Source organism: Lupinus angustifolius, chromosome LG13 (genome assembly GCF_001865875.1).
Source record: "Lupinus angustifolius cultivar Tanjil chromosome LG13, LupAngTanjil_v1.0, whole genome shotgun sequence".
In the NCBI taxonomy this organism is placed as follows: domain Eukaryota; kingdom Viridiplantae; phylum Streptophyta; class Magnoliopsida; order Fabales; family Fabaceae; genus Lupinus; species Lupinus angustifolius.
The window spans coordinates 2,000,254-2,019,411 of record NC_032021.1 but is presented as its reverse complement, the minus strand read 5'-3'; the positions used below and the strand labels follow the sequence as shown (position 1 = coordinate 2,019,411).

Genomic DNA, 19,158 nt, shown 5'->3' with positions numbered 1-19,158 from the left:
TGACATCTTTCTTTATTAGTGTGCCTCAAATATAAGTCTTTAAAATTAAAACTAAATTTCTTCCTTCATTAAAAAAAACCAAACTTCTCTAAACCCTTAAACAATTAGAGCTATTTAGTATTTGGGGGCACATACACTGTTTTGCCATCAAAATAACTATTATATTTATAGGTACATCTTCTCCAGCTAGCAACAAGTAAAAACCATAATTGCAGTTCATCATCAAAGTCCCCCACATTTAACAATATGATCATTATCATTATTTACCATAATCTAAAACCATAACGACCTCCCCTTATCATGCCAGTTTACCTACAAAGTTGGGACACGTTGCCTCCCTATCTTCACCTCCCTCACAAGTAGGCAAAAAATTGAAGACAACCATGCATATTAAACAATTTAATCCTAATTAATATGTTAAAACATTGAAATATAATAATTTGTTTCAATAATATAAAAATCCTCTTGTCTCAAATTATATGCATTCCCGCACAACTTTTTCTCCATGGAACAATATCTAGTATGCCAAATTATTTCTCATTCAATCTCCACTCAATTATAATCAAACAAAAAAAAATAAATCGTATTTTTGATTGATATTTTTATTATGACATAATCTTTTTTTTTGTATCGCCAAAGTATCTTTCGCCTCTTTTTGGATAAAAAATTAATTATTTTCAGATTTATAGTTATCCTTCATAACAGTAACAAGTGTCTCTTCCAATAATCGAACTTTTGACCTTCGACCTAGTGAATCTTAGACCAATGTCTTATTATATGAATATCATATAAAATAGAATATATCTTTATTCTACATGATACCCTACTAACTCCAACATCCACGTCAAGGGATCTTCACCTTTAAACTAGGATGTGCTACTCCACCGCAAACACAATAGGAAAAACACGAGCACGTTGATCACATGTCTCACTTCATGCAACATCAAGATCAAGACCTCCACAATTTCCATTGTTCTGGCAACTTGGAAAAGGTACTAGTTAACTTGTATATCATTCTATTTTCTCAGCGTATCAAAATGTTAAAATATTTTAGCCTTATTTCATGATTATACTACATTTTCTACCACTTATTTTGTTTTCCCCCATCAACTATGGGCTCAAACCAGGGGAGCCATGAACGGTCATGTGATACCACAAACACCGTAATTGGAATGTTTGAGAACATGAAACTTCAAGAAAGAGACAATTCCAAATACCAAACGGGTTATGGCAGTACCTTCTTCAATGTTGAACCCTCCACATACCAATCTTTCATTAACGATCAAATTCGAGCTATTCAAGTAAGACAACATTAAATTAACCCTCTTTTCTCTTCACATTGATAATTGATGGTTAATTTCCTTTTTATTATAGTTGTCTCGGCTCAAGCAAAAGCAGGTTCTATCTTTGAAGCAAAAACTCAGTGCATATAGAGAAAGTGGTGGCCAGATACCAAACCAATACGAATCCAATGATCATATGATGCGGTTCCAGAAGAAAGGCGAAGGGGTTAGTGTTGAGTCTGGTAATGGACGACGGAGGACTCATTCGATACGACCTGGTCCTCTGCCTCAACAAACTGGTTCTGGAATGCATGCGCTTTTCCTGGATGGGTCCGCTTCAAGTGCCGCATCTCGTGGCACTGGTGTTTTCATGCTACCTGGAGGAACCGGTGCCCCGTCAAAGAGACCAGGTAATAAAGGACGACATATTTTGTCCCATAATATTGTGTTACTTTATATTATATCAATTTAATTTGTTAAAAAAATAATTAAAAACTAAAATTTTAAATAAAATATATATTTTTGACAAATCACACTTCATAAACAATGTTAGAAACAGGAAATATGCTCCCAGTAACAAAACAGTGCCATTGGTCTGGTTCAATAGCTTTAAGATTTCAATTTAGTAAAAATACTAAATATTAATCTAAAAAGTAACTAATTGTGTTGCGTAATAAATTAGACTCTTACATCTTTTTCTCCAAGGAAATATATATATAAAAATAAGGATTTAATATGTATACACTGACAGTGTAATTGTGAACCACTATTGACTCTCACAGACAAAAGTAGTACAAATCAATTTGGTGGTAAAAATGTATACACGGTCAATATTACTTTTTACTGATCGAAAATGAATGGTGTCAATGGCAGATGACACACTGAGAGTGTGAAAAACTCTTACACTTCCGTGTATAATGTTTTTCTCATTTAATATACGATTATTTTTATATTCTATTTGAATTTGTCGATATTTTCTTTAATCAAATATCCAGTTTAATTTGAACTAGAATCTTCTCTATACCACCGTTTCTTTTATATGATGCACCATTTGATACCCTGGGCTAATTTGTTTTGGCTAAAACAATCAATTATAAAAGATATATTTTATACATGTACACACAAAATGAATTAGGAACCAATTGAACAGATTCTTAATTTATACCGAATCCTGATGAATACTTTCATCCATAATTGTTGATGTTTGACTTGTTTGTGATTTGGTCAGGTAAAGGTTGCTCCACTGTTCTTATACCAAGTAGAGTGGTACATGCTTTGCAACTCCACTTTGAGCAAATGGCATCCATGTCTCGACCCAAACATGCTGGCTTCCCTCCTCTCCATGGTTAAGAATATGTTATCTCCTTTGCATTTTAATTTGCTTCTCCCTTAATTTGTTTTGTGACAAGTAACGTAGTAGTATGTAGTGAGTGGTGATAGAAGATCAAACATAATGGAATAAAATAAAATCTTGTATAAAAGGACACCAATTTCGATGTGGGTTGGTCTCTACTCTCTTCTTATGGCTGTTTGCACATTGCTAGGTGTTGATTGACTCTAATTAACTTTTATGTATTTTGAAATCCTTTGTAATAATTCAGCTCAAGTTATGCTTTCTCTTGTTTTATTTAATTTCCTCTGCTACAGTTCTGTTTTAAGGCCATTGCATATTTGTGTATGTTCCCATAGCTATTGAGAAGACACAAAGACAGGTATGAATCCTCTCTAGTAATAAATAGTCCGGTATTAGAATATCGATGTTATTATAATATGCTTCTTTAATTTTTGGAGGACACATGACATCCCGTACTTGATCATCTACTAGACCTCATTGCCAAAGATCAAATGTAATAGAGGATAAAGTGGTATAGAATGGCCACAACAAATGTGCTCCTCATGGGCAAGTTATAAGAAATGTAAAATAAGTCAACAAAATGACAAATTAGCTTTTCTTGATGTTTCTCTTTCATTGACAATATCCAGATATGACAACAAATTAAGTAGAAAGTATCTAATAGATTAGTGACTATTGAACCCCATTATAATTTGTAAGGTGCATGTAGGCTTGATTAGTATCTGTAGTTATACAACAAAAACCTCTCAAGTGTCTGGTAGTGGGTCTGCTAGCCTAGAAAAATGAGGGGCAATGGTCATTGATGTAGAAATATTGGCCTGCATAAAAAGTTATATTCCTTGGTTTTCAAGGTCCGTTCACAAATTGTCAAGTAAAATATTCACTCCCTTGTCAAACTCCTTATTTGTCTCCACTGTACTATTCTTTATTCCTTGGCAGCGTATAATGTTATTATTTTTTGAGGCACATAAGATGAATTCGGCACAAAGTGAATAGATAAAAAGATAATTTACCTTGTTCATTTTATAACAGAATAAGCATACAAGTACTTGCATAAATTATTTATGCATCTAAATCTTGAACTCAGGTGAAATGTCATATCAAACATGCAAGATATGTATGGACTGAAGACAAGCTTAACAAAGACACAAATCAAAACAGTAAATATAATTTACAAGGCCATGAACAGAAGATCGAATAAGCCATAACAATTTAAAAAGACAAATCCTTACTAAATTGTTTTAAAGCTATATCTTAAATTTAGATTGGTTGTTGTTATGTCCAATAAACACGTGATCATGCAAGAATTACTCGTTAGTCGTTAATTCATTATCACATTGGGTTGGTTTCTTGAAAGCATTGCTACCAAAGAAGAAGAACCCCAGAGCATGACCTATCACAGCAACCAAGAAAACTCCAACGTTGAAGGACATGAGTGCTAGCATGACCAAGTAACACAGCCCAACCTTGAGGAGGTGCAACAGGGTCTGAACCAAACTATTGGCCGCCAAATGGTTCGAACCGGGTTTGGTGAACCGGGTGCTAGAGAGGAATTCAACTAGGAAGGACAAGAGAAACACAAACACTAAGGCCAAGATGTACATGCTAGTTTTATCACCAGGCCATTTATCGAAAAGAATTTCTGAGTTCTTCCCCCAGAAGAAGGTCATGTGCATCAAATACTTCACTCCATGAATTCCCCCCTTGTGGTAGTGCATGTGCTCATGATCCATGAAGATGGAATGGTGTTTTGGATTTGATTTGCAACAGATTCAAAAGGGTGTTTTGCTAGGTGTTACACGTTTGGTTTGTGTTCTATACTAAATATTTTACGATTTCATTCACTATATACTAGTAGTCTAGTAGTGTAGTATAATTTTAAAAATATTTTCTATTTAATTTAAATTTGGTTGGGCAATGAAATAAATAACGTTGCCCCTTGGGTTGCATGGTTAGTTAACCACACTATTTTACATCACAGAATAACTAATAGTTCGTACGTAAAAAACTTGTGATTTATTGCACCCTTTGTGACGTTTCTTCAATCTGCGTGCTGCGTATGATCAGGAGTTACAATATGTTTGTTTAATTTGAAATGAAGTCAATTTTATGTTGTACTGTCTTACACGTTAAGGAAAAAATGTGAACTAAATGGTTGGTTATTTTTCGGTTCCACAAAGAACATTCAGTACTATGTGATATTCAATTGTTTTTTAAATGACCATGACCTTCAATCAGCATTTTTTTATGCAATTTTTTTAGTGTTGAAGAAGCTATTTAGACTAACTTTCTCAAAACCAAGAGTTTTGGCCTTTAGGATTGCACTAATTATTCACACTATAATACCAAAGGCAAAATCTTCATTTTTAATAGCTAGACACTAGTTCTATTTTGCGGTTAAGGGTGGAAACAGGCTAGGCCGCCTATCAGGGGTCTATTACCTAGCCTATAACAGGCTAGGCCAGGCCATACTTTTTTCACGAACAGGTCAGGCTCAGGCTTTCTAAAAAGCCTATTTAGCTTAACAGGCCAGACTTTAAGCCACCTAAAAGGCCTATAAAGCCTAACAGGCCGGCCTATTTAGCTATATTATATAAGAATGTTTAAATTATACTATTTTAATATAAGCAATATTATTATATATGTGTAATATTAATATAAAAATATAATTTAATTATTAGAGTTAGATAGATCTAACTAAAAATAAGCATATATAGCACATTTTCTCATTGATGGGATTAGAACAATGTTCCTCTATCATAAAATGAGCATGTATCCATGTCCCGCTAATCAGGATTATCTAAATAATATATAAAATGTTAATTTGTATTTTTAGATTTTTTTTTTAATTAAATGACATTTTCTCATTAGAATGGAACATAATTGGGACAGAAATGGGGAGAAATCACCTTTGTCCATGAGATTCACTTTGAAGGACTATACCAGTTAACAGAATATAGACGGGGTAATTTTTATCTCTCAAGAACTAAAGTGATAACCGGTGAGTGACTGCAATTTTAGTAACAAACCAAAATAACTATTCAGTCTTATATTTTGTTCTGTTTAGTTTGTGGTGAATCCAAACAAGACTAGCAAATTCATAACAAGTATTAGTTTACATTACAAACATATATAACACACCCTGGATCTATCCCATTCCATCTCTCATACACATTTATTTCATCACTAAACATATGACATACATTATCACATATGATATATATCCTTACAAGACATCAAAGATGACCCAAAAGACAACATTAATTTATATTTAGTTTAGTCCCAAATTAGAGAGAACAAAGGCAATTTTGAAGACACAGACCTTGCTCCTTTAGCATCGTTGATAGGAACTATAGACATCGTTGAATTGAATAGATTATTATGGAACAATGAAGGTAGTAACTATTTGTTGCCTTTAGCTTAGATGATAAATGAAGGAATGTGAATGTTCCAGAATGTTATGGGAACAGGCCCGTGTATGGATTTAATGGAAATTTGATACATACTTGAAAAGAAAATTAAAAAATAAATAAAATAACATTTTTATGTAATTTGATGAGATGTGATTGACTTGGAACATGAGGACAAGAAACTTTTGGGACAGAGGATCGTGGTTCCGTGGATTTCTGAAATGCTCTTTTTTATGAGTCATGTTTACTATGTTTTTAATTTTGTACTAAAATTTTATAATATCTTTATAATCTCATTCTTCCCCAGACCCTAGTAAATTATTTCACACTTTCCTTGTTCCACAAATATCTCAGTGTTTTCATTTGGTTTGTCATTATATCATTCCTCATTCATTTTCAATCATTGACTTTTCAGAAAGTAATGCAAATGAATAGCAGATGATGTACTGAGTGCGTATACATCTTTACACTATCTTTGCGTAAATTTAATACTCGTTTGAAAATCCACGATCAGGATTCAATATTTTTGGACCCCATAATTTTATAAAAAATATACATTCCGATAAGTGATGGTCGAAAAAGATTATACATTCTGACATTCCATTGTTGGAAAAAGAACATACATTCTAATATTGCTTTATCATAGTGTATAATTTTGTCAGAAACTATAAAGTATAATTAATGCTTTATTTTAAATCGAGGGTTTTCAAAAGCATATACATAAGTACATACTTTTTACAATGTATTGAGATAGATTATGATTATTGCTTACTTATGTATGAGTGACTTGGTCTATACCGGAAATAATGATGCTATGACTCAAGAATTCAAGTTGTCCATCATGCTTGAGTTTGAAATGTCTGGTCTTGAATTATGGATTATTTTTTGGTATTGGAGTAGTTTAGTATGATGCTTAAACTTTTATCTGCCAAAAGAGATATGCATGATGTTTTAGATAGGTTTGAGATGAAGAATTATAATGTTATTAACACACCTATTGAGTTTGGTTTGAAGTTAATGAAAATATTGTACGTAAAGAAGTAGACATTACTCTTTATAGGCAAATAGCGAAAAGCCAATTGACATGTTCATTACCTGATTTCATGTTAAATTTCTATGTCATTGTATCATGTAAAAGATACATAAATACAAAACTCTAACTAGTGATGTTCTCAACATATATATTCTTTTTCTAGTATGATCTCACCAATCATACGATATGCCAATATAAAACTAATAATTAATTTTATGATATTATTTAAGGAATATAAAATTAATATAATATTAATTTTATAAAATTAAGTCCAATATTTCTAGAAAATAAAAATATTAATTTAATACAAAATTTCCATTTTTCCTCTTTTTTAAAAGCAACGTTCTCATTTATTATTTGAGAATGATTTATGTATTTAAGCAAGTGAGAGCAATAGCAATAGCATCATTGTTACATTCTTGGATCTCATTTGTAATAATGATGTCTAGCTTTAAACCCTCTTCCTTTATTCATCATTCTTCAATCTTATCATGTATTTTCTTTAATTATTACTGTAATATCTTTCTCTTCCCCCCAAATATGTTCTCTTATTTGCCTTGTTACATATGTTCTTATTCATTCTTTGACAGTACTTTATAGAGTTTAGTTAATTTCACTGTAAAAGTGCAAAATTGGTTCAATATCGTTAGCTACATTCTGGTATTTAATATTTATTAATATTGTTTTTTTTGCTAATTTGCATGCCATGTATATGATACGAATACTAAAATACCGTTAGCATAGGAAGAGCAATTTTCTCAGTTAAGTTGTGTTAACAAATATTCTAAGAAAATGGTTTAAAGGATATAAATTAAATAAGTTAATAGTGGGAATCCAAGTCTAGCCATTCTGAAAATGTTAACCGTTATATTTTTTCAATAAAATATTTTTTAAACTTTTTCCTTCAACATATAAGAAAATGAAAGAAAGAGCTAGGGGTAAAATAAAAAAACAAGAATCTCTCCTAGTCTAGCTAGAGCCCAATCCAACGGCCCATACTCCACGACTTAAGTGGGTCCACATGAAGCCCACTCACCCTACCTTTTCTATCAACACTTTTTCACATAGAAAGGCAAGCTAATAAAATAGGGCTTCATATGGGGCCACAACTTACCCCATTCACCGTCCTCACAAGGGAAAAGATTCCTTTGAGCCATATTAATCAATTTTATTTTATTTTGTACTATAAAATATATCCTCTTATTCCTCTCACTATTCTAGGTAAAGAATTAATTTCTTTCTTTCAGGTTCATGGATGCTCCTCTCAACAAATGTCACTAACAGAAATCGAACAATCGAACTTGTAGATCCAATGAGACCTTATATCACTACACCAACGTTTTGTTGGTTAATGAATTTTATTTAATAATAAGTGTTATAATATTACATCTAAAAAATTAATTAAGAGGTCGGTCTCATGAGGTAAATCTTCACTAGGTAGGGTTAAATTTATAGGATCGACATATTAGTTTTTCTCGGTGATGTGAAGGTCACATTATTCTATTTTTCTTTTGTTTTTGTTTATGTATTTTCCTCTATATTATCTAATAATGTTTTTCCTTACCCGACCTTAACACAATTGAAGAGTGGGTGACCATGCCACATAACGGATCAAATCATCCTTGTCCCTACTCCTACCCAGTCTGAAATATTGATAACATCTAATTTTTGAACCCAACCACACCTAATCTTATTCAGACTTCATCATGATCGGATCATAATGAGTGGGTATTCCCTACCATCTAAATGAGGATTTTGACCCCTCACAAGTGCAAGCTATTATAAACGAGAAAATGTGTAATGATGATTCTCCCTATAAATAAGAAAAGAGTACATTAGAATCTCTGTGCCTTTGACTTGTAGTGCCTTACTCTTACAGCTACTAATCAACTCTACTCTACTATAGTAGTAGTAGCAGTGGTGGCACACACTCACACACAAAGAACAAATCACCTTATCTCACTTCTCTTCTATAAGTGTGAATGCTTCTTAAATTTGGTGTCTTGTTTCATGTGTTATATTCTCTGTACTCAGTACTGAGTAAGGAAGAAACGTGAGCCCTTTGGTATTCACCTTCTCTTTCAATGCTTGTGTCCTTTTGTTACACCGACACTTCTTTCTTCTCATCCAAGTTAAACCCTTCTCTGGTATGCATTCTCCTCCCACCTTCATATTTCATTTTCTCTTTATTTTTTACCATATTCTTCCCATGTTTTTATTCATTTATTTATTTGAGCTATGTGTTGTTTAAGGTGCTTTTCCATGTTTTGACTTGGACCCAGAATTTGCATCATTGTATGGTACATTTTAGTAGCTGGCTTTGGGATACATAATATTTGGTTGTTAAGGGAGAAAAAACAAACAACACATAGCTCAAATAAATAAATAAAAACATGGGTATTTTTGTTTTTGTTTCAAAAAAAATTGAGGTTGTTTTTCTTAGCATGTGCAGTGTTATTCTCTCATGGAGACCCAACGAGAAGGAGGACCTACTTTTTTGCCAGTGGCTAAAGGCTTTTTGAATTCAATAGCTGGGGATCTTTGTCTCTTCCATAAGTTGTGTCAAAAAGAGATTTTGATTCTGGATCAAGAGTGAAAAGTCCTTTTATGCCTTATCTTTAGTATGTTTTTGACACTGGTTAGCTATCATGGACCACTTCAACTTGCTTCTGTGTTAGGCTCAGCTTAGCAACATTTTTTTCTTCCTTTTGCAACCATTATGCATTCTCTCCTTGTATTTTTATTTCATTTATTATTATTCATTCTGTTGCACAACTCTACTGGTTTTTCTCATCTTTAGATTTAACCTTAATTTACCTCAGTCATGTGTTATCCAACTTGTCATATTAAAATCAATTCAAAGAACAAAGCTTTCTAAACCTTTACCCCTTAATTTCTATTTGTGGCTTGTTCTATTTTGTTAGGTGAGAGATTTTCTGTCTCACGAAATCTTACCATGATGCTGGCACATTCATGTCTTCGATATATTGAATATAACTTGCTGATGTTATAATATTACCTACTTGTTCTGCTTTTGGTTCATATAAGACACCCCTGCTATATTTTATCTTTGTCAATAAGCAATAATTCAGCTGGCTTGAAGTCTTTGTTTTTTGGAAGTTTGAATTTTTTTAATATGATCCAGTTGTGCAGCATAAAAACAAAGCTGCAGTATTTTCGAGATTTTTTTAAAGACAAGAAGGTGGTAGAGTTGTTCCTAGCTGGAGCAGAGAAATTTTATGCAGCTGATGGGATAGGTGTTAGATCTGAAACGAAGTAGTTAGGAAACTATCTACCAACATGAGTAGAAAGCTTTATGACCAGTTACTGTCGGAGAAGCCGTCTTTGTCATATGATGATCAACATCACGGAGTTACGAAAAGTGAGGAACATAGCACTTTGAAATCCGCTGGGAATCATCACAAGCACATAAATCATGGAAGGGAAAGTGAAGAAGATGAGTTGGTAAAGTACATGTCAAACTTACCAGGTTATTTAGAGAGGGGAAAAAAGAATGAGAAAATTTTGAATGTCGGAGTTCTTGATTGGAAGCGTCTAGAACAATGGCAGTACCACCATAAGCATGTTCCACATACAAGTAGCACGAGTTCGGTGTCTACTAGCAATACACCCTCTTCTGTTTCAGCAGACAGGTTATTCCATCAATCTCTGCGATCTCATTTTATGGACTCTCCAGGCCACTCTGATGCTATCAAATCCTCTAGAGACAATCTTAGAAATTCTCATAATTTTAGAGGCAGCCACATAAATATTGGCACACACAGCAAATATTTGGATGATAATATTTCCGAGAAACATCCTAAGACTATATTGAAAGGATGTAATAGAAAATATTTGGATCCACATATTGATAAGGAATATGACATCTTCCCAGATGACCGAATGCATTATGAAGCAGCATCATGTGCTAGCCTGGGAAAACCCACTCAAGGTTGTGGAATGGAAAAAAGAGTGGATACTGATATTGTTTTGCAACATACGCTCCGGAAAAACAAGAAATTTGACCTTGGTTTGCTTAGAGACAGCCCTCAGAACAATCATTGTAGAGTTCCTGATATGCCAAAATTCTTAGTCCAGAAGTCAGGAAATTCTAGTCGAGCGAGCTTTTCAGAAAAGCATAAGGAACTTTCCCATGAAGATTTGAATTACGATATTTCACACTCCTGTCCTCTTCCAGATGAACTTCGCTGTGACAATTTTCAACTTAAAGGGTCAGGCCCGTGTTCCACAGACCTGGAAAGTGTCAATTTTCCCGCATCTAGTTTTTCATCCCCCTTATCTACTTACTCGCCTCCCTTGTCAGTCAAAATGGGAATAAGCCCATCTAGAACTAGGAATGCTGACGAAAGGAAACAGACCATAGCCAAAACTTCATCTGCAAATGGGCCTCCCCAAGGATTAGACCAGAAAGTAACATCTGATAAGTCAAGAAGCTCTTCACCTTTTCGCCGATTGAGCATTAGCATTGGTTACACAAGCAAAGGCTCTGCCTGTAAAGAGGATGAGTATGTACCGCATCTGAGCTCCGTAACAGCTCGTAAATGTAGTTCTGTAAATGTGAGAGGCGATGCTAGCTCAAAAATGTCAGGCAATGATAAACATGGTGATGCAGGCAGAAGCAGGTCAAACCCTTTCAGGAGGTTACAGGATCCATTGCTGAAACCAAAGACAACAAAGAGCCGCCACCCGATGGAGTCATCCCAGGAGGATTCAGAGTTCATAAGTGAAAATTGTAGGTCAGCTGATGGGAATTTTTCAACTCTACAACCAGACAAGGAAGTGGAAAATGACCACAGGATTGATTCATCAAATGGCAAGAAGCATGTTCCATCAATGACTCAAGCCCTTCTGAGATTTGCTGTAAGAAATGGCCTGCCAATTTTCACATTTGCTGTTGGTGACAATACCAGCAACATTCTTGCAGCCACAGTGAAGAACGTGAGTGCTTTAGAAAAAGATGAATGCAACATTGTCTATACCTTTTTTGCCTTTAGGGAGGTTAAGAAGAAGAATGGAAATTGGATGAATCAAACAGGCAGAAGCAAAGGTCCTGATTACATTCCTCATGCTGTTGCCCAAATGAAGGTTTCTGATTCACGATATTATAATTTAACCAGCCAGAATTGTGTGGACTCGTCTACCATAAAAGAGTTTGTTTTGTTTTCTGTCAATCTAAGGCAGGAGAATGCTCAGGCTACTGATTATCAGCCAAATGATGAGCTTGCTGCTATTGTTGTCAAGATACCTAAAGCTATCAGTTGCATCAATGGTTGGCATCACCGCAGTTTCAAGAGCGATAGTCAAGACCCTATCCGTGCAACAGTTTTGATCCCAAGTGGAGTTCATAGTGTTCCCAGTAAAGGTGGACCTTCATCACTGATTGAACGCTGGAAATCAGGTGGATCATGTGACTGTGGCGGTTGGGATTTGGCTTGCAAACTTAAAGTTATTGCTACTGAAAATCAACCCTGTCGAAAACCAACATCATCGAAAGCTTATTTGGCAAATCAACTCGAGCTTTTCGTCCAGGTATTTTTTGTTGATTACACTTATTTTGTCCTAACCACTATCGATTAGTAATTCTCACCATCTCTTTCCTCGCTAACCACAGGGGAATGAACAAGAGCACCAGCGCGTTTTCAGTTTTGCACCGTTCAAGCATGGCGTGTATTCAATAGCCTTTGATTCGTCACTCTCACTTTTGCAAGCATTCTCCATCTGCATAGCCTTAGTGGATAGCAAGAAGCCATATGACCTTTTCGGATCAAGAAACTCCATCGAAGATAAAAACCCAAGGGAAACACTATTGGTGCAAGCTAAGGAACTAAAGGCTTTTGGTAAATTGGAGGACATTCCTGCAAGTTATGTCTCTTATCCATCACCCTCTCCTTTTGGTAGGGTCTGAAATTAGTATGCACTAGAGAAATGCCTCAGTGCATTTAATTTGGCATTGAAGTGTTAATCATATCTTCTGCATCTCGGTAAATCCCTTTCAAGTTCATAACACTATCATCATTGCTTCTTTTGTTTTTTTGGGTCAGCAGAAGCAAGTATTTCTGTTCATATTGTACCATGTGATAAACCAGCATTATCAAATATCAATCAATTGAAGTGTGAATAGTATGAATAAGCTATATTTTGTTTTCTGGCAATTATTTTTCATACTTGTCTCATTACTTGTTTTCTGGCAAACGTTTCACACTTGTCTCATTTATGTGAGAAGCAAAGATAACAAGAGCAAAGAACACATGCTTATATTTCCACTCAGTATATCTATTCTTGCTTGCAAGACTAAGTTTCTTTTGATCTGCTTCAGCTGGATTAGTCTGTGCTACATGGAAGTTGGACAAAATTATACAAATGAATCACCAAATTCATGACTAGGATCACTATACTTAATTGTGAAAAGAACACACAAAGCAATAAAAGCTTAAGATAGAGAATTAGTAAAGTTCACATCTACCTCTAATCCCTTTCTTCCACATTGAAACTGGGCTCCTAAAATTACTTTATTTTTTAATTATGCTTTTAGAATTAACTAAAAGGATGAGAAAAAGGGTGTGAGCAAATCTAAAAAAAGTATAGTTTAATAGTGCAATTTAATGATTCTAGTTTGTTGAAACCATTTAATTCAATAATAAAGATTCTTCTATGGTGACTGCATGCTGCTACTTTTTCCATAAAAAAACCTTTTCCTATGCTGAAGCATGCATGATATAGGGAACAATTATTGTTACATCACATGCCATTCCTAGATTTATTTCCTATGAAAAGTCACTATTGTTTTACCTTTTGTATTATTTGTATTGGTAACATGACATTTCCTCTGTCATCGCCTTCCAATGACAAAGACTTAAATTACATGCAAAAGGTGTTAACCCAAGAGATTATTACACATGCGTGTGCACTTTTCTTTCTAGAGTTCTTTTTTGGTGAAATCCAATTCAAGAATGAGTCCTGGGTATTGCTGCTGCATCAGGGTATGGAAAAAGTTGGCAACTTTTTCCTTCCATGTTGCTCATAAAGTGCTCGCATTAGAGCTAAGGGCATAAATATTAATTTATACACATAAAAAAAGAAGTTTACTTTTGTGTTATTGGGTTGTATACACACAAATAAATTTGTTTTTTTATAAAAATAAATTTTATTTATCACTGTCACGAGCTTTGTTTTGATAAAGAAAGAGGGTCCTTTTTTTCTTATGCTCAAGAAAATCGAAGAATTATGTACCAAGTTATGTTGGATATTTCCCTAGCATGATTCTGAGAGTGTCTTCCATGCCTGTGTTGCAATCTTGGAAAATTTAATATTATAACTCAGATATATAAAACTTTGCTAGCTGGTCATGAATCTTTATTCGAGTAATCTTTATTCGAGTGAAGAAAATGTTGTCTTTGTATGGAAGACAATTCTTACCTACACTATCTTGTCTAACAAATTGGCCCAACTGAGTCAGAAGTTAAGATATATATAGTGACAAGTGAATGCAGGAAATGGGTTAATCTAGAAAAAGAAGCACGTCTATCTCTCACAAAATGGTGTGTCATTTGTTGTTGACAAATAACAACCAACTCGTTTATAGGAATTGAATATTTAACTTTTTGGTCGTTTTATGATCTAGTGAGACCTCACACTACTAGATCAACACTTTATTGATTAATTCTTATTTATATGATCATTTGAAGTAAAAAATTATTTCTATTTATTTGTGTTATTAAAGAAGGTCAAGAATGTATTAGATTTTTAGTTTCTATGTTTATCCTGTTAAATACTTTCTTGATTCATGTAAGTAGTAAAATAATTAATAAAAAGATGTGGAATGAGTATATTAGAACTAACAAATATTGTGAGGCCTACTTTCAGAACTAACAGATATTGATACTGATATTGCTTATAGAAAAATTTATTTTCCCACACTTAGACAAAAATTGGATGATCAAATTTATTGACAAGACATTTAAAAGATTAGTATCACGGGCCTTAGTTAATTGCCAGTTGCGGCCACCACAAATTGTAGCTTCCATGCTACACAACTGATTGAGAATTTCAGACTTCAAATATTTCTCAGTCAAACATGTTTCACTTTAAAGTTTGTTTATTTACTTCTTTAGTGTTATGGTGAAAGGGACTGTATAATTATTAAGCCCCTCTTAAATGCAACTTTACCAACAGCTTCAGTATAATAACGTGAATTTGGTACAATGATATGGATGTAGGCCCAGTCACAACTTACATCTTGACATAAGAATAATATTATTTTGTTATTATTTGATTAAAGTATTTGCTTGTATTATTGGGAGAGATTAATGTTAAATTTAATAAATTTTGGTACTATGTATTCATGTTATTTGATTAATAAACATCAATAATAACATACTGAATATTAAATATTTATACACTATTGGTGTAAATATGATACTCTATATCATTTCTCAATTGTATATAAGTTTAATATCTTATATTCACAATCTAAATATAAAGAGCTCTCATCATTCATTTTTAATCATCATGTTTAGTCATTACTTTTTATAATATAAATGAATGGTATATAATATATACAAATCTTTACACTAATAATACACATATATTTTATATCATCCTCAATTCATTCATATTGCTTTTATTAACAAACTTAAGTGTGGCATACTGCATTAAACTATATAGTATTTATTTGATCCAAATTCAATGCATGAAAAAAGCAAAGGAAAATTTGGTGTCAGAAGAAGGAGATGAAAGCGTGGGATGTCTTGGTTTTAGTACGTTATGGAGCCCAAAAAAAGAAGCATTCATTTTCTTAAACATATTAATAATATTAAATAGATAAAAACAGAAAGCACAGAGTACATAGCAAAAAGAGAATAGAAATAGAAGATGAAATGATGAAGAGAATAGGTGAAGAAGTTGAGAGTGGCTTATTGGAGAGACCAATACAACAAAAACAAACCCACGTTTCGATCCCAAAAAACTCTTCTTTTTCTCTTCCCAAACACTGCTCAACTTTCTTCTTTTTCTTTCTATTCATACTCCTTCATAAAACTACCACATAGAGATATAGTGCCTTTTCATCCTTTTGCATTTTCATCAATGGGAGCACGTTGTTCTAAATTCTCTCTCTGTTGGTGGTCTTCTAATATCAAATCCAACCTTCATGACTTGTCTGATAATGGTGAATTTTTTATTTTTATTGATTTTTATTTTTTCCATTTCTTCACTACTCACTGGTCACTTTTTTGGGAACTGAAGAAAACTATAAAAAGAAGCTAACTTGAACTTAAAGTTGTAATCTTTAACATGAATTAATATCTGGGTACTTCAGATGATGGGAGTAAGAATGATAAGGATCCTTTTGCTGGGTTCATTGAGTACACCTTGGATCAACTCAAAGTTGCTACTTCAGGATTTTCACCTGACAACATTGTTTCAGAACATGGTGAAAAGGCTCCTAATGTTGTCTACAAAGGAAGACTTCAAGATGATAGATTGGTTGCTGTGAAGCGTTTCAACAAGTCAGCTTGGCCTGATTCACGCCAATTCATAGTTAGTGTTCCTTTTCTGTTTTTCATTTCCTTGAATATGTGTTAATGGCTATTTTGTTAGTGCAAATTTGTGTTTGTTTTGATGTGTTGTTGTTTTTGTTTCGTATTTGTTAGGAGGAAGCAAGAGCTGTGGGGCTATTGAGGAATGAAAGATTAGCTAACTTGGTTGGGTTTTGCTGTGAAGGAGAAGACAAATTGCTTGTTGCAGAGTTCATGCCCAATGAAACTCTATCCAAACATCTTTTTCACTGTAATTTTCACTCTTTTGTTTATGTTGCTTATTCCTTAGTGAGATAAACATTTCTCAAGCATTCAACTGCAGAAAAGATGTAATTTTTGTAGCCATTGTTAGACCTCAATGTTTGATTTGGAAGGGCCAAGTTTAAGTAATCTGCTCCGTCAACTTCATCCGCATTTTGTTGATATGGTTTGTATTGAGGTGGAAAATCAGAGAAGTGTCTACTCAATTGATCTGAATTGAGAGAATTTACAAAGAGAGTTCAACTATATATAGATGTGTAACCAAGTAAATGAATGGTAGTGTTACCTAGCTATCTAACTGTTGCATAACTAACTTGCAGCTGTATCTACTTGCATTCTAATTAAATGCACAATATGTGGATAAACTACATATGATAAAAGTTTATGAAATCTTATCTTCATGTAATCCTAATTTGTGCTTGGTATGAACTGTTCTGTTAGGGGAGAGCCAGCCTATGAAATGGGCAATGAGGCTGAGGGTAGCATTGTATCTAGCACAAGCACTTGAATACTGCAGCAGTAATGGAAGAGCATTGTACCATGATCTTAATGCTTATAGAATTTTGTTTGATCAGGTACTTGAAAATTTATAACCAGGTTTATGTTATATCTCTTTTTCACTATGTTTTATCAACTATATCTTTTACATGGAGTAATGATGGACAGGATGGCAATCCTAGACTCTCTTGCTTCGGACTCATGAAAAACAGTAGAGATGGAAGAAGCTATAGTACAAATTTAGCCTTCACTCCTCCAGAATACTTGAGGACAGGTAAAATGGTTAAGATCAACAAAACTTTAGCCTTCACTCCTCCAGAATACTTGGTAAATTCCATGCATTCTGATGTATTCGATTTCCTATATAGGCTAATACATGTTTGAAATTCGGCAGGAAGAATCACCCCTGAAAGTGTAGTTTACAGTTTTGGCACCCTTTTGCTTGATCTTATGAGTGGAAAGCATATCCCACCCAGTCATGTATACTCCCTTTCTCCTATTTCTTCATTTTAATTGAAGGTGTATGTTGTTTAATCAATATTTGACCAGATGAATGTTGGAACGTTATGGTTGAATTTTACTAGATTGGTATTAGCAATCATATGATGGTTTGTCTTAAATTGATAATAACGTTTGTGGAGTTAATAAACTGATAGGTACCATAATCCTTTTACATGCAGGCCCTTGACCTTATACGAGCCAAAAATTTCCAATTGCTGATGGACTCAGGTTTGGAAGGTCATTTCTCAAATGATGATGGAACTGAGTTAGTGAGACTAGTTTCACGTTGTTTACAATTTGAACCCCGTGAGAGACCAAATGCCAAGTCGCTTGTGACTGCTCTAACTCCACTTCAGAAAGAAACTTCAGTATGCTCTTCCTTTTCTCTCCCTGCTTTGTCTTAAGTTCTTCTATTACAAGTCAATCCGGGATCAAAACTTAGTTGGTTGACTTGTACATATTTGTGAAGCCTATTGGAAGCATATAAATATATTTGGTTTACACCTATTGTGTGTTTGGCAGGTATCATCATACTGTTTGATGGGAATTACAGAAGCAGGTGTATCACCGAAGGAAACAGTTTCCTTGACGCCTTTTGGTGAAGCTTGTTCAAGAAGAGATCTGACCGCATTGCATGAAATGTTGGATAAGGTGGGCTACAAGGATGATGAAGATGTTGCAAATGAGGTAATTCATTGTTTCTATAGATGTCTTTCTCATGCGGACTTCCATCAAGATTACACTGTAAAAGGCATTTGTTATCTTCTTTTTTCACCTACATAATTTTAAAACATGCTTGACGCCAAACGTACTAGTTTGTAGAAATGGATTGATTCTGTTTTTTACCAATACTATCACTTCAGCAAAATAATATAATTATGCAGTGCAGTAAAAATGTACAGTTTGCTATTCTTCCATAGTTCTTAGCAAGCTGAACCTTTCCTATCCTTGTATGAGATATTTATTGGTGTGTCTTTTGTTTTTATCATAGCTTTCCTTCCAGATGTGGACAAATCAAATACAAGATACACTAAACTTTAAGAAGCATGGAGATTCTGCTTTTCATGCCATGGACTTCTCTAGGGCCATTGACTGCTACACACAAGTAAGTCATCTACAAATTTTGGCGATAGGAGTGCACCATAGAACTTTAAATCATCCGAGCAACATAGTAACTTCAACTCTGTCATATCACGGACTCACATGTTTACTAAAAGATGGAAAACTTTCCAGAATAGATATGATCAAACTCGATCCCCCC

At 33.9% G+C, this 19,158-nt stretch overlaps 3 protein-coding genes and 1 long non-coding RNA gene across 6 annotated transcripts in view; 3 read left to right on the top strand and 1 right to left on the bottom strand.

Annotated features, from left to right (window-relative positions):
- On the top strand, positions 884-2,856 carry LOC109325109. The gene is made up of 4 exons (XM_019557261.1): positions 884-992; positions 1,128-1,301; positions 1,375-1,693; positions 2,512-2,856. The coding sequence occupies exons 1-4, from the start codon at positions 924-926 to the stop codon at positions 2,631-2,633; spliced, it is 684 nt and encodes a 227-aa protein (XP_019412806.1). The 5' UTR covers positions 884-923; the 3' UTR covers positions 2,634-2,856.
- On the top strand, positions 8,910-13,231 carry LOC109325784. Of its 3 annotated transcripts, none has more exons than XM_019558345.1 (3): positions 8,910-9,227; positions 10,226-12,630; positions 12,713-13,231. In XM_019558345.1, the coding sequence occupies exons 2-3, from the start codon at positions 10,381-10,383 to the stop codon at positions 13,004-13,006; spliced, it is 2,544 nt and encodes an 847-aa protein (XP_019413890.1). In that variant the 5' UTR covers positions 8,910-9,227; positions 10,226-10,380; the 3' UTR covers positions 13,007-13,231. The 3 variants fall into 3 exon arrangements, with proteins under 3 accessions (XP_019413890.1, XP_019413889.1, XP_019413891.1); XM_019558344.1 differs by lacking the exon at positions 8,910-9,227 and adding an exon at positions 9,310-9,701; XM_019558346.1 differs by lacking the exon at positions 8,910-9,227 and having other exon boundaries at positions 10,015-11,644; positions 11,702-12,630.
- Positions 9,505-10,065, bottom strand: LOC109325785. The gene is made up of 2 exons (XR_002105186.1): positions 9,961-10,065; positions 9,505-9,785 (listed from the first exon to the last, which is right to left on the bottom strand). It is a non-coding gene; the product is annotated as an uncharacterized LOC109325785 (long non-coding RNA).
- Positions 15,913-19,158, top strand: part of LOC109363255 (probable serine/threonine-protein kinase At5g41260) — a 3,898-nt gene continuing 652 nt past the window's right edge. Inside the window, exons 1-9 of the mRNA XM_019609457.1 lie at positions 15,913-16,267; positions 16,418-16,638; positions 16,752-16,887; positions 17,340-17,473; positions 17,565-17,670; positions 17,791-17,876; positions 18,077-18,265; positions 18,420-18,584; positions 18,889-19,002. Of these exons, the coding sequence (XP_019465002.1) occupies positions 16,186-16,267; positions 16,418-16,638; positions 16,752-16,887; positions 17,340-17,473; positions 17,565-17,670; positions 17,791-17,876; positions 18,077-18,265; positions 18,420-18,584; positions 18,889-19,002 (1,233 nt within the window). The 5' untranslated portion in view covers positions 15,913-16,185. The remainder of the gene's footprint in view (positions 16,268-16,417; positions 16,639-16,751; positions 16,888-17,339; positions 17,474-17,564; positions 17,671-17,790; positions 17,877-18,076; positions 18,266-18,419; positions 18,585-18,888; positions 19,003-19,158) is intronic.

What these genes read in the sequence shown, in the direction of transcription:
- LOC109325784 (XM_019558345.1), top strand. Translation starts at nt 10,381, where the DNA reads ATGAGTAGAAAGCTTTATGACCAGTTACTGTCGGAGAAGCCGTCTTTG. An exon ending in AACTCGAGCTTTTCGTCCAG is followed by an intron (nt 12,631 to 12,712) that starts GTATTTTTTGTT and finishes CGCTAACCACAG; the next exon opens with GGGAATGAACAAGAGCACCA.
- LOC109325109 (XM_019557261.1), top strand. Translation starts at nt 924, where the DNA reads ATGTCTCACTTCATGCAACATCAAGATCAAGACCTCCACAATTTCCAT. An exon ending in GTTCTGGCAACTTGGAAAAG is followed by an intron (nt 993 to 1,127) that starts GTACTAGTTAAC and finishes GGCTCAAACCAG; the next exon opens with GGGAGCCATGAACGGTCATG. An exon ending in ATCAAATTCGAGCTATTCAA is followed by an intron (nt 1,302 to 1,374) that starts GTAAGACAACAT and finishes TTTTTATTATAG; the next exon opens with TTGTCTCGGCTCAAGCAAAA.